The sequence below is a fragment of the Chanodichthys erythropterus genome, chromosome 22 (genome assembly GCF_024489055.1).
Source record: "Chanodichthys erythropterus isolate Z2021 chromosome 22, ASM2448905v1, whole genome shotgun sequence".
Classification (NCBI taxonomy): Eukaryota; Metazoa; Chordata; class Actinopteri; order Cypriniformes; family Xenocyprididae; genus Chanodichthys; species Chanodichthys erythropterus.
Genome location: NC_090242.1, coordinates 25,033,324 through 25,048,014, shown reverse-complemented (window position 1 = coordinate 25,048,014; position 14,691 = coordinate 25,033,324). Strand labels below are relative to the sequence as shown.

At 35.3% G+C, this 14,691-nt stretch overlaps 2 protein-coding genes across 2 annotated transcripts in view; one reads left to right on the top strand and one right to left on the bottom strand.

Annotated features, from left to right (window-relative positions):
* Positions 1-130: 130 nt before the first annotated feature.
* On the top strand, positions 131-3,116 carry sdf2 (stromal cell-derived factor 2). Its single transcript, XM_067375988.1, has 3 exons — positions 131-367; positions 736-932; positions 1,037-3,116. The coding sequence occupies exons 1-3, from the start codon at positions 193-195 to the stop codon at positions 1,331-1,333; spliced, it is 669 nt and encodes a 222-aa protein (XP_067232089.1). The 5' UTR covers positions 131-192; the 3' UTR covers positions 1,334-3,116.
* A 5,465-nt stretch (positions 3,117-8,581) lies between these two features.
* caln2 (calneuron 2) overlaps positions 8,582-14,691 on the bottom strand; it is a 39,982-nt gene continuing 33,872 nt past the window's right edge. Inside the window, exons 5-6 of the mRNA XM_067376531.1 lie at positions 10,132-10,288; positions 8,582-8,709 (exon numbers count right to left, since the gene is read on the bottom strand). Coding sequence (XP_067232632.1) covers positions 8,582-8,709; positions 10,132-10,288 — 285 coding nt within the window. The remainder of the gene's footprint in view (positions 8,710-10,131; positions 10,289-14,691) is intronic.

Genomic DNA, 14,691 nt, shown 5'->3' with positions numbered 1-14,691 from the left:
TTACCATATAATCATAATCTTGTTTTTACCCAATAATATAGTTTCTTACATAGATATGTACATACATACATGTATATCTGTGGTTTCTCCAAACCTGAAGACGGCGCTCTAACTTTTAGTGATTCACGCGCTCCTTGTGTGACGTCAGTTAGGGTTTTTAAAGATTAGTTTTTCTATAGGGCTCAACAAGCCATGGACAGTTTGGGGTTATTGCGGGTCCAGTTGCCCATAACAGTGTTATTAACATGTATGTTTACATTGTCCCATGGCAGTGAAATGAATTTTGTAACGTGCGGGTCGGTGGTGAAGCTGCTTAATGTGAAACACAACGTCAGATTACACTCTCATGATGTCCGCTATGGATCCGGTGAGTGACTCCCATTCATTAATGCTGTATGGAAGTGATTTAAACTTTGATGTAAAATATAATTTAACAACCCTCACTTATATTATATTAGGGTAATTATACTGTCCAACTGACGCACTACACAGTATGTAACTTACTTATACTGTGCACTATGTACTCAACCGTGTAGTGTTTGAATCATAGACTGTAAAAAAAGATTTTGTTTGAATACGCATATTTGAGTTATTATCGCGGTATTTGAAGTGCATTTTCAGTGTGAACCCACTATACTACATTTATTCTAATAAACAGCATAGAATAGTGCATAAGTACATGAATAGGGATGCACCTTCTCTCTATTATCTGTTAATGTGATGATTTAATTCCAGGTAGTGGGCAGCAGTCAGTGACCGGTGTGACCGCAGTGGAGGACAGTAACAGTTACTGGAGTGTGCGGGGGACCAATGATGCTTCATGTCATCGAGGGACTCCGGTACTGTGCGGACAGAACATCCGACTGACCCATGTGAACACGGGCCGCAATCTACACAGCCACTACTTTACTTCCCCTCTTTCTTCAAATCAGGTTTTAATATTTTTTTAACACACACTGTGATGTAAAGGTACCTTAGGTACAGTTTGATGTTACAATAGGCAGTGCAAGTTTACCTGTAAACTCTTCCCATTTAGGAGGTCAGTGCCTTTGGTGAGAACGGCGAGGGCGACCATCTGGACGAGTGGACCGTTCTGTGCTCAGGCTCAGTGTGGCAGCGGGAAGAGTCTGTTCGCTTCCGTCACACGGCCACTGAGGCTCTGCTGTCTGTGACGGGCGAGCAGTACGGCAGACCCATCCACGGCCAGAGAGAAGTGCACGGCATGACGATCAGCAGCTCGCACAGCTACTGGAGAACAATGGAGGGCGTCTTCATGAAACCCAGTGAGACTGGATCCAGGGATTTCAGCAGTCCATTACACACTGAGTTTTAGAGAAACCTGATGAACTCTTTATAGAGTTCTGTTCTTTCTGTACCAACTGGCCCAGAAAACAAGCCTTGAGCTGTTATGAAAAACAGTTTGATACATCAAATTGTGCCTCATGTTCATTTTTAACTCTTGAAACATATGATTTTATATTGCGCCGCATACACTACCGTTCAAAAGTTTTGGGTCAGTAAGTTTTCAGCAAGGACACATTAAATTGTATGATTTCTAATTCAAATAAAAATTCATCAAAGAATCCTTAAAAAATGTATCATGTTTTCCACAAAAAATATTAAGCTGCACAACTGTTTTCTTGAGCAGCAAATAATTATACCAGAATGACTTCTGAAGGACACTGAAGACTGGAGTAATGAGGCTGAAAATTCAGCTTTATCATCACAGGAATAAATTACATTTTAAAATAGAAAACCGTTATTTAAATTGTACAAATATTTCACAATATTGTGTTTTTTACTGTTTTTATGTGCAAAAAAACAAAACCTTGATGAGCATAAAAGACTTTCAAAAATATAAATCTTACTGACCCGAAACTTTTGAAAGGTAGTGTATAATAAGGTAAACGGACATTTTGGAAGGCAGGAAGAAAACACTTTTATCTTTTTAAACAAAAGTTCAGAATTAATTAAACAATTTTACAGATTTCATGATTATAAGTCAAAAATTCAATTAACCGTGTTTCAACACAAGTTTTATCTTGTGGCATGAATGTTTTGAGAATATTTAACAGCTGTTAATATATAAAAATCATGGCCATCTTACAAGTAATATTTAAAAAAATAATAATAATTAAAAAAAGAACAGCAAATTAAGTCATAAAATTCCCCCACAACTGTTCAAGTATAAATTAATTGCACACCAAACAAACTTGAATTGCTTGATGCTGACCTCAGTGTGAAAACACTACAGCAGCAGTGCTACATTATATTGCAACAGTATTAACATTAATCTTATTGAGAGACTTGTGCTGTGTAATGATGTTTAGGCTATTTTTCTAATGGAAGCCATGAGTCACTTATGATAAAAGGCTCCTGTACAGCCATTAGTATCATACTTGCACATCTGAATATTATACTAGTAACACTCTGGTAAAGCAAGTACCTTTCTCCAAATAAGGCAATTTCCTAAGTATACATTAAGTAGGTAACATCATTTTTAAAGTGCCACTAAAATCATTCATTTCATTTTCTAATGTATATTTGAAATTAAAACAAGTGCCTTTTTGCTCTTATTCAATTACTTTGATTACATAGAATGCTGTAAAATTTAAGTTACAATTTAAACAATTGATAAAAGCAGATTTCTTGAGATTGTTAACTTGGGTGGATCTGTAAACATTTTTCTGTTTACATGTTTAGGGTCACACATGTATAATGGAGAATAACTAGTACACATTTTGAAGTATTCCTCAAACAGACTCTAGAGTTTATTACCTCAGACTATCACATTCTACTTCAGGCCTTGGAAAACAGTATTTTTGTTTAAATATGTTAGTAATATGCTTTGATGGTTGTGTAGATTCTTTAAATTAAAGAAATCAAGACTGGCGTTTTCATTTATGGTTCTTCTTTTATCATATTTAGATATGCACAGCTTGAGAAGAGAAGTGCAGAAAAAAATAGCATGTCATTTATTTTAGTCTTATTGGAAGAAAATCGAATTGTGCCTCCTACTGGCCCAAACAACAATAACAAAAAGTTATGATGATGATGATGATGATGATGATGATGATGAGAACAATTATTGGATGCAAAGATATGTTTATTGTCATGTTCAATAAATAATTTTCTTTTATTCATATTCTTTACATGTAATGATACATTTTTGTTTAGAAACCATATTGCTGTAATCTGACTGTCAATCCACATCCTGCATGCATGTATACTGTTTTGCATATTAATAATCCTTTTGATATAATCCATAAAAATACATACATATAAAAATTTATTTGGCATGCTTCAAATTCAGATAAAGTTAGGATCTGGATTGAGAGTAAATTAATTTAAAAATTCCATCAACCTTTGCAAGATTAAAAAATAAACAAATAAAATACCAATATAAAACAAATATTATTAATCAACAAAATATAAAATACAGTGTCAAATAAAACCTGGACCAATTTATCTTTTCAAAATGCCCATAAACTAGAGGGTTTTTTATATATATAGCCTAGATTGTGTATTCTAACTACAAAATGGCAACAAGCGAGGAATACATAGAATAACGGCCAGTAAAAATGATGCTGGACATTTTTTAACTTTAGTCCACCAATCTGCCTTTGTGATAATTGAAAGAAATAGCAAAGCAAATGTTCTTATAACGTATTAAAATAACAAGGTGTAACACTTTAAATTGATACCGTACCTGTCAAAAGTTTGGAAACATTACAGTTTTTTAAGTTTTTGAAAGAAGTCTCTTATGCTCACCAAGGCTGCATTTATTTAATCAAAACTACAGTAAAAACAGTAATATTGCGAAATATCATTAGAAATTAAAAAATAACTGTTTTCTATTTGAATATATTTTAAAATGTAATTTATTCTTCTGATCAAAGCTGAATTTTCAGCATCATTACTCCAGTCTTCGGTGTCACGTGATCCTTCAGAAATCATTCTAATATGCTGATTTGCTGCTTAAGAAACATTTATTATAAATGTTGAAAACAGTTTTTGCTGCTTAATATTTTTGTGGAAATGGTGATGAATAGAAAGTTCAATGAACAGCATTTATTAAATTTATTAATGCATTTATTAAATAGAAATCTTTTGTAACATTATACACGTCTTTACTGTCACCTTTGATCAATTTAATGCATCCTGGATGAATAAAATATTTGTAATGTAATGTTTCCAAACTTTTGACAGGTATGGAATTTACACTGAATTACACTCCTGTTTCCAACTTATTTTTGGTAAAAGTTACTTGTTTCTTTCTTCTTTGCTATGTGTCATTTCCTTCTTTACCACTGTCATGTCACAACCTCCAAAATTTGAACCCACTAGATGGAGCCATTGATTCAGAGGTTTCCACATTCAAAGCAAAGACTGACAGAATAAAAAGCACCAGTCCTCAATCAAGCCGTTCTGTGACATTCTGGAAAACTGACAGGAACTTTGTCCATTAAACCGTTCCAAATAATCCGCTTTTCTTTTGCAGTGTATATTATGGCACAGAATGCTGGTACTGTTTCAGAAAAGATTTGCTCACAGGAAGGAAACAATGGGAGTTCAGACATTTAGACTGATGCTCTCAGCAAATGCCTGCAAACAGCACAGACATTGAAAAAGCACTGCATTAGTGTTCTGAACATGCAAACATGAAAGTCAAACAGACGACTCTTTTGTGTGGCACTATATGCATAAATACACATGCAATATACAGGGGAGTGTGACAAACAGCTGTTAAGCATACATAATAATAAGGGACACAGGGAAGGAGACTGATGTGCTCACACATTATAAATATATAGACAAACAGGTAGACAAATACTTATATTACACACATAGACTCTAACTGTAAAAGAAAAAGTGCTATTTTAGAGATTGACCAGTTTACTTCTGGTTGATTCAGAGCAATTAATTTTGCATTCACTGACTCTCTGAACCTGAGTGAGTAAAGACTCCAAATGGACCAAAAAGTCCAACTATGTAGTATAGACACTTCCGCAGAAGTTCAGTGTCATATATTTAAACCAGACAGTATATGCAGACATTGAGAAGACCTTGATACTATATTTAAAATCAAAGAGAGTATTATACTCTCTTCTTCTGCGTACACACACACAAAATAAGAGATTACTGGGTAATTGAATGAATGAAACAAACAGACTTCTAATTCCCATAAAAAACAACAATTCTGTTTACACATAATGCACAAGGTGTACCACAAAATGGAGTTGTGTGGAATTTAATTCATCCCACTTGCTTTGCAGAATATGGAATCTGTTAATGTACAGCCACAAAGCATTTGTAACTCAAATTATGAAGCAAACAATGAGAAATCAGGCTGCTTCTCACACTGGGTACTATAAACTACCACTCAAAAGTTTGGGGTCGGTAAGATTTTAAAATGTTTTTGAAAGAAGTCTCTTATGCTCACAAAGGCTGCATTTATTTAATCAGATATAGAGTAAAACAGCAATATTATGATATATTATAACAATTTAACTGTTTTCTATTTTAATATATCTTAAAATATAATTAATTCGTGAATTTTAAGCAGCCATTTCTCCAGTGTTTTTCAGCGTCACATGATCCAATGTTAAAAACAGTTGTGCTGCTTATTAATATTTTTGTGTAAACTGATTCTTTGAAAAGAATAGTATTTATTTAAGACAGAAATCTTTTGTAACATCATAAATGACTTTACTGTCACTTTTGATCAATTTAAAGGTGCAGTAAGCGATTTCTGAGAAACACTATCTGCGTTTGCATTATTGTGCAAAGTGAAATTGCGAATTGAAAACACACCCAATGGAAACACGTCAATTTCATGTCAAACTCCCATATTTCGCAAAAAAGTTTTTATGCTCGCATGAGGTGGTTTTTCAGGCAATTGAAAAAGGAGTATTTCTCAAAATTGCAATGGAAACAGTTTTTTTTTTTTCACATTTACAGGTCACCTGGAGCACGTAAAAGTCAAATCTTTAAAGATGGTGTGGTAAAGATGAGACAGAGCTCTTTATTAAACTCATAAAACACAAAAACAACAAAGAAATGCCACAATTCATCAAGACCTCAAAGGATCCTATGTCTCCTTCAATTAAAAATAATGGCTAGTGCAGTGGCTGCTATATACTTCAACCTACCAACATCCGTTTCCATGATTTTTGGAATGACTTTTTAGTTGCATAGCATTGGCTAATGTAAATGCTGTCATTTCGCAATAGTTTTTTATCGACATTCAGAAAATATCGCAAAAGTCTTGTGTAAATCTGTAATGAAAACCTGGCTACTGTTGAAACTGATTCGGACTTTGTATCACAACACACTTGTAGCCAATAATCAGTAGGGGGGGCGTGTCCAGTCATAATGGGGGAGGAAAGAAAGCGAGCAAGAGGGAGATTGGAAGAAAGACTGTAGAGACATTACAAGAGAGAAAGGTCAGAGGAATATCAGTGGAAAAAGAAGGGTTATGATCATAGCTTTTTAGTGCTGAAGAGGCATATAAGTGGAAAGGCCTGAAAACGGACGCTGAGGTTGCATTGTTTCTGCTCCAGTACTGCTGGTTGTCTGGAGCTGGTGTGCTGCTGTCGGCTAACAACAAACTCTTGCATGTATATACTCTTGTGTACTGTGTGTTCATTTTTTGTTCGTCCTTGTCGTTCGCTAGTCATCCTCACTTTATTTTGTTCATTATTTTGATTCACTTCAGCTATGATAAAGCGGCATCCTATGGAAGAGGATTAGGGCCAAGCAATAATAAAAAAAATAAAACCATCTCGAGATTAAAGTTGTTAAATTTCGAGAAAAAACTCGTTAAGATTTTATTTGGACTTTTTTCTTGAAATTTGAGAATGAACTCATTAAATTACGAGAAAAAAACATGTTAAATTTCAAGAAAAAAGTCGAGATAAAATGTTGAGAATAAAGTCATTAAATTACGAGAAAAAAGTTGTTAAATTATGAGAACACATTTGTTAAATTATGAGAAAAATGTTGTTAAATTTCCAGAAAAAACTCAAGATAAAATGTTGAGAATAAACTCATTAAATTATTAGAATAAAGTAATTAAATTACAAGAAAAAAGTTGTTAAATTATGAGAACAAATTCGTAATTTAACAACTTTTTTCTCACAATTTAATGAGTTTATTCTCAACATTTTATCTCGAATTTTTTCTCGAAATTTTTAAAGAGTTTTTTTTCTCGTAATTTAACGAGTTTATTCTCACCATTTTATCTCGACTTTTTTCTCGAAATGTAACGAGATTTTCTCGTAATTTAACGAGTTTATTCTCAACATTTTATCTCAACTATTTTCTCGAAATTTAACAAGTTTTTTCTCAAAATGTAACAACTTTAATCTCAAGATGGTTTTATTTTTTTATTATTGCTTGGCCCTAATCCTCTTCCGTAGCATCCACTCTTGCATTGTGTGTTTGTGTATTTTGGGGCCGAAGCAATGAAGGGAGTGTGTGTTTGGGATGATTTCAAATATCAGCAGTTTCTCAGAAATTGCTTACAGTACCTTTAATGCATCCTTGCTGAATAGAAGTATTATTTTTTTTTACAAATAAAAAAAAAAATTGTGATCCCAAACTTTTGAACGGTAGTGTACGTCTAACTATTTTTTGATGCTGTTGTCATTTAATTTGACACTGTATGTTTAGTTCAACAACTGCTATCAATTATTATTTTAAACTTGTATTTCTTGTCTTTCTTACCTTACTCATTTTTATGTTCTTAAATGATGTTGAAATATTTTGTTTTAAATGTCTCCCTCTCCCCCTATGCTATTGTAATGTAAATAAACTTGCCTCACTTTGAAAATATGGCAAGTACTTACAGTCCAACAAAAGAAGGAGATGTTAAAAATCAGCTGAAATAGCTTCTGGCTCATTCATCACATCAGATTCATCAGATGTATTGTGGGATACAGTATTCCATGCAGGTTGTATCCTGCATATTTTGGTAATAGGAGTTTTCTTTGCATACTGTACACAGTATACTGCATACTGTAAAAGTAATAGTATGGTCGTATGCTATTCCAAAATACCCAACAGTCCCTTCAACACTAAAAAATATCTTCAATGATTTCCATAAATGAGCTTCAACACAGTAAGGCTCAGAACAAATCGGACATTGCATTTGAGATGAACATGCACACACTCTTGATGCCAGACATCCTGCAGTGGCTCAGTTGGACAGGCTGCCAATCACTCCTCATCGTTCCCATCTGACATAGCTTGGAGTGAGATAATGTACAAAGTCGTTGCCTTTCAAAGACAGGGAATGAGAAAAACACGCAGCGCAGAGGGACACGGCATGTTATTGCATTAAATGATATTCAGTGAGGAGCCCTTGCATGTCGCTGTCAAGCTGATGATGGAGGACATTCCTCACTGTTGTTTCCGTCTGTCACAATCGACATTATAAATTAAGAGAGAAATCTCGCTTGGGATTCACATCCACTGTACTGTGGTCGCCCTAACACTCTTCAAACTAAAATAAAGTGTAGCTTTTAATGCATGTTTCTTAAGTAGAGGTCAGATCAACCAGGGTTCACAGTGGGCGGGGCTACTCCATGCCATTCCGCAACATCTGATTGGCTGCGATGAGCATGACGCTGATGATGAAGGCCATTGCAAAAGCGCAGATGAGGCTCTTGCGGACACACGTCTGACGATTCTTCTTTTTCGAATGCACTGATGGAGTAGAACAGAGCATATATGAAAGACAGAAGAGCTGCTAGCGGTTACTGCTATGGAGACATCAATGAGAAGAGATGACAGCACACAATGAGCAAAAGCCATCTGAACAATGATCCAGCAGTGCTGTTGATCTCTGTGCATAATGAGGCTTTGAATATGCACAATAATGAAACAAAACACGTGGATCCGCTGAGGTGCCTTACTGGACTCGACACACGTCGCACACTAATTATTGCAAAAGCACACACAAATAGCATAAATTATTCGGGTGAAACTGTTTAAGGGCACAGTGTGGGCCAATAAAAGATATATTTTTAAACAACGAGACTAATTGGATTTTGAGGCATGAAATTGTTACATTTTATTCACCTTTTTCTCAGGCCAGCAGATTCAATTCCATTCAATTTGTGTTGTTATTCTGTGCTGCATATTGAGATTAAATATTGAACTGCTGAAACATAATTGGATACGAACCGTTACAATAATTTCCCTGTTTCTGAATTCCATTCATTCCCTTTACTTTTGTAGGCTGATGAAAACATCTGGTTCAATTATGCCTCAAAATGGGGCCATCTATGGCCATATTCAAAAGTAACCTGTGAAGAATGGTTTGAGTTGAATTTCTTCCTGGAAGTAAAGAAAACATTATGCTAGTTGTTTTCATTTATCAGATGATTTTATCCATAAAAACATATAATGCACTGAGAGCACAGAACTCTCAACTCATTAAATGGACAGTTTCTTGGCAAACACAGCAGGCTATAGACCACAATAGTCTGGCTCCGGAAGTAAAAATCCATAAAGAAATGGATTTTTTATGATAACATATAAATCTTTGAAGACCTGCTATGAGCTCTGAGATTGTGAAGCGATGATTTATGCTTCTGCAGAAGCCAAAAGTCAATGTGGTTTCAGCTTAATTTAATAAACAAGCTTCTAGTTGGATGCACCAATCAGAGAAGTTGCTGTTACCATGAGTAAATGACTAGTGAATAATAAAGTCAATAATTTTATATCATACTATCATTTTTGATTCAATTCATTTCGAATGTGTCATAGGAGGAGTACTTTATTGCCTCATAAAAGCAAAGTTTTGTACTTTGATTTGAATTACAAAAATATTTGATATAGTTTGTACTGTATGTTGGTTTAAAACTCTTTATTGAAGACGTTTTTGAAATGCCTGTGTAGAAAAATACATATAGGCTCCTGAAAAACTGTCCGTTCACTGCTGCGCTTTATTGTCATGTGAAGGTGGAAATAAAATATTTTCATCAGTATTCATACAGATCTGAATTCTCGAGTACTGTCAGTTTTAAGCATCACCTCACTGAAGCTTCGCAAAGTTTCCAGTGTCTGTAAACAACTGTTGCATGATCCGTCAATTAATATGAAATTGTTTTCTTTGCAATTTACCTCCCTGAAATTCGGTCTGGCAGTTTCCTGAGTTCTCCTTCAAGCTCTCTTCCTCTGTTACGATAATATTCTCGATGTCCTTCATGGTGAGATGGTCTCTGAAGGCGTGGAACAGGACATGTTTGAGCTCCTCCAGGGACATCTGTTGCATGTCAAACTGCAGGGTGGAAACATAAGAGGCCTCTCGTCAAATCTCAGCATGGCTGGGCTGTCAACGCTTCTCTGTTGGGCAGTGCTCAAATCCTACAGTGATTTATTAAGGGAGAATTTCCTTCGACAGAAAGTTTTGAGAAGTGAAGCTAATAGGAAGAGAGGAAAATGACCAGATGAGCTGTTCACTATTCAGTCACTAAGCTAATCATTTGTTTACTTGCTCAATCTAATGCACATTGAAAAGAAGCACAGCACACTGGACAATGTTTCTGACGCAAACTGAGATGCGAATCAGCATTGATGTTGAAGTGTGTAATGGTCCTCAACATCTTTACTGTCCTTCAAACCAAAAAAAAAAAAAAAATGTCAACAGAAACACGTTTCAGCATAAAAAAATGTCATTTCAGACATCCAATTAGCACAGCAGCTCTGTCCTCATTGAATTGCAATGCTTGAAGTGACAGCACTACACTTGTGACCTCAAGCTGGGTGAAAGCTGAATAAAAAAAGAGAAGAAGAAAAGGAGGCGGCATATTTGGGCTGGTTCAATAATTCAGAATCACTGAGAGACAGATTTGAACTTTTCCAATTTCCCAGCAAACTCTGTGTCAAGGGTCTTTTCAGAAACCTTGAATGAGCTTTGGTGGCGGGTGTGTTATCCTGTCTTGGCAGAGTCAATAAATTATTGAACTGTATGAAAAAATATGTATTACATTGCTGAGAGTGTCCTTCTCCATGATTCCATCTACTCACATGCTTTTTTATCTTTTGATATCTTTGTTTGCCGTTCCAACGTGTTTTCATTAATGCTGCTCAATCATATAAAATGTGCATCACGCAAATGCAGTGATTACAAATCTGCTCATTATTAACTATACAAACCAAAAAGATGGTCAAAACTTACTTAGTTTCATTTTATTTTAATAGTTCACTTCAGACATTCAAACTTCTACATGTCAACTAACCCTCATTATTTTGCAACTACATGTCAACTAAAGACTGGAATACACTACACAACTTTTGCCCAGATTTTTGCACCGACAGTCTCAACCTGGTCTCATGGAAAGACGTACCTGCTGTAAAAGATCTGCTTTTACGTCTGCTTTAGAGATCTGCTTGGTTACAAAAATTCTTCCCAACATCGTCCTTTGTGTTCAGCAGAATAAAGAAATTTATACATGTTTGGAAAAAAGAGAGAGATTAAATGATGATAGAATTTTCATTTTTGGGTGAACTATCCCTTTAACTCTCATTAGAGTATTAGTAGACTGTTAGGTTATGATTAAGGTTGGTAGAATAAGTTGACATACCTGCAAAGATACTTATAGTTAGTAGAATGTCAAAATAAAGTGTTAGCAGAAATTAAGCAGACAGTCTACTGATACTCTAATGATGGTAATTGACAAGTAAATACCAGGTTACTTGTAGTTTATATAATGTTTAAAGTGGACTTTCGAAAGTGAAATTATTTTATTTTCATCAGAATACACAGAAACCTTATTCAAGAAGATTTTTGCCCTCAGATGTTGTGGTCATGGCATCTAGTGGTAGTAACTGGACCACGCTAACCAGCCAAACCTTGACGCCTTGCAAACACACATGGTTTTTATGCCCTTTAGAAGCTCCTGGGATTCAGTTCAGATTCAGATTCATGTTATCACCGAGGCCTGTCAGGGAATGTCACTTAAACAAAGCCATGCGTAAAGCCTCAATGAGATATTATCAGCTGGGATTGTCTCTTCTGATGAGCGAGATGACAGCACTGAGCGTGTATCTCTGTCATTCAGCCATTCACACCCATCCAGACATATACTCTCATGGGATCCCTTCAACTCCAAATTCAGCTCTTTTCTAGCACTGTCTATTCTCTCACTCTGAAAGAAAATTACATGAAAGAGACCTATTGATGTCTACTGATGAACTCTGTAATATCACAGCATTCCTTGTATTAGACTGTGTTTAAGAGTAAGCTGCCCCACTTTCTACTGCCTGTAAGCAGCTAAGCCAAAAAAGATGATGCAATAAAAATAAGACACTGAATGCTTGTTGTGTTAACAAGGGATCATGTAGTACTTCAACGCATCCAGTTCTAATGTTCAAGCTCTTCACGTGACCAATACCTGTATGACATTAAGTGAGGCAATTTACTGCAAGATGTTTCATAGGTGTTGAAGTTCTCTATCAACATAATTGCACTTAGAGTGTGCTTGAAAACAAATTTGATATATGGTAACATAGCAGACTTTAATGAGATGATTTGAAAAGAATATTGTAGGACTCTATTACTGTGCACCACAGACACATCCATGAGCTGTGGGGAAGACTACACTCTAAAAAAATCTGTAAAAATAGGGCACAATGTACTGTATTAATTTAACGAAATTAATTTATTTTTTACCGTTTTTTTGTACCTGTATTTAGAATTTTGCACTTTTAGGGTTTACTAAAATGTCCGTAAAATTACTGGATAATGTCCAGGTAATGAGCTGCCAGTACCTTTTCCATTATTTTACGGATTTATTTTTTATAATAATAATGCAAACAGTAATATTGTGAAATATTATTACAATTTTTACAATTCATATTTAATCATAGCGCCTATTTTACGTGCCTATGGACAACTCACAGCCGTGCTGATATACAACCATATCGCACGGCTACTCGTGTGATATTGCTCATGTATATGTATATATATATATATATATATATATATATATATATATATATATATATATATATATATATATATATATATATATATATATATATATATATATATACAGTGGCGTAACTTTGTTTTAAAAAGTGGGTGGGACGGGAATGTATATGTGGTGATGGTGGTGGGGGGGTGGGTATTGTAATTGTATTATTACAATAATAATAATACGATATTAAAATTAATGATAGTTTCTTCCTTACATCTGTTATAATACATTATCTCGAAAGTATGTATATTAGTTGATAAATACGTGGATCCGCTGTTGAAAATAGAATGTCCTGATGGACTGGAGGCATTATTTTTGTTTAGCATGCAAGAGATTCTGGGTTCGAATCCAACCATGTATGATTTTTATTTTTTTTCTCTCATTAAAACCAAAGATGTTCGTCAGTGATTGCATATCAAGAGCAGGGACACGTTTATTTGCATTTTGTTTTGTGATTCAACGTAACGAGAGAGTCTCTGCAACAGTTAAACGATAGATTGAAGCGCTCGTCCGTGTGAACACTGCGCAGCGTGCACGAGCGCCAAGAGAACACTGTTGCGCCTCTGATAACAGCGACAAGGAGCACTCAACATGATTTCAAAAACCAACACATCCCAGCGCCAGATCGCCTATTATTAACACAAATTGATAATCAACTAGAGATGTGTCTTTTGTATCAGATATCCGCAAGATGTTTCAAAAAGTGGTGGGGACATGTCCCACCCGTCCCACCCGCAAATTACGCCTATGTATGTATATATATATATATATATATATATATATATATATATATATATATATATATATATATATATATATAACTAGGGCACTCCAACTGGTGCTCATGACATATGTATATATATATATATATATATATATATATATATATATATATGTCATGAGCACCAGTTGGAGTGCCCTAGTTAGCCACTAGAGGGCACTCCAACCCGGACTGTTCCTCACCCCACTTGTGAACTTCATTTCCCATAACACACTTCCCGGACTCATTATCCTGATTGCACTCAGCTGTTTTGTGTTTGTATGATTAGTGTCTGTCTATTTATACCCTGTTTGTTTCTGCTTTTGTTATTGAGGTTTCATTTACTGTCACTGGATTTTGGTTCTGTTTTCTTTGTTTATTGTGGACTGTTTTGTCGACTCTGACCCTTGCCTGCCTGGATTATGTTCTTGGATTGCCCCAATTAAAGCTGCAAATGTATCTTACCTTCTTGGCTTTGTGTGTACGTGACATTATATATATATCTGTATATATATATTAGGGCTGTAACAATATGCGATATGAAACCGAAATCGCGATACGCAGGTCCACGAACCTGTATCGCGATGTGAGAAGGCAGAAACGCGACACACCCCTTCCAACTCCCAGAGTTATCCTTCCTGTCCAGATCCAATGCTACCACATTTTTAAATTACTATAAGTATTAGGGGTGTAACGATTTATCGTAGATGGTGTGTCTCAATCAGCTCTCTAGTTCAGTAAGTGTTTCGGGCACACATTGAATCTTGCAAGCAGGTTTAAACGTTTCTCATGTCAGTCTCTTGCATGGTTGCGTAAGAAAAGTCGTGGCTTTCTTTCACCGCAGTGCACAGCAACAGCTGTGCTCACAGAAAAGCAAAAGACGCTTGCAATGCTTTGCTTTAAGAAGTTCTGTGGGGCCATTCACATATTGCTTCTTTTCCG

Excerpts from the sequence above, each read along its gene's own strand:
- sdf2 (XM_067375988.1), top strand. The coding sequence starts at position 193 with ATGGACAGTTTGGGGTTATTGCGGGTCCAGTTGCCCATAACAGTGTTA. Across the intron at positions 368-735 it reads TGATGTCCGCTATGGATCCG|GTAGTGGGCAGCAGTCAGTG; the intron begins GTGAGTGACTCC and ends ATTTAATTCCAG. Across the intron at positions 933-1,036 it reads CCCCTCTTTCTTCAAATCAG|GAGGTCAGTGCCTTTGGTGA; the intron begins GTTTTAATATTT and ends CTTCCCATTTAG.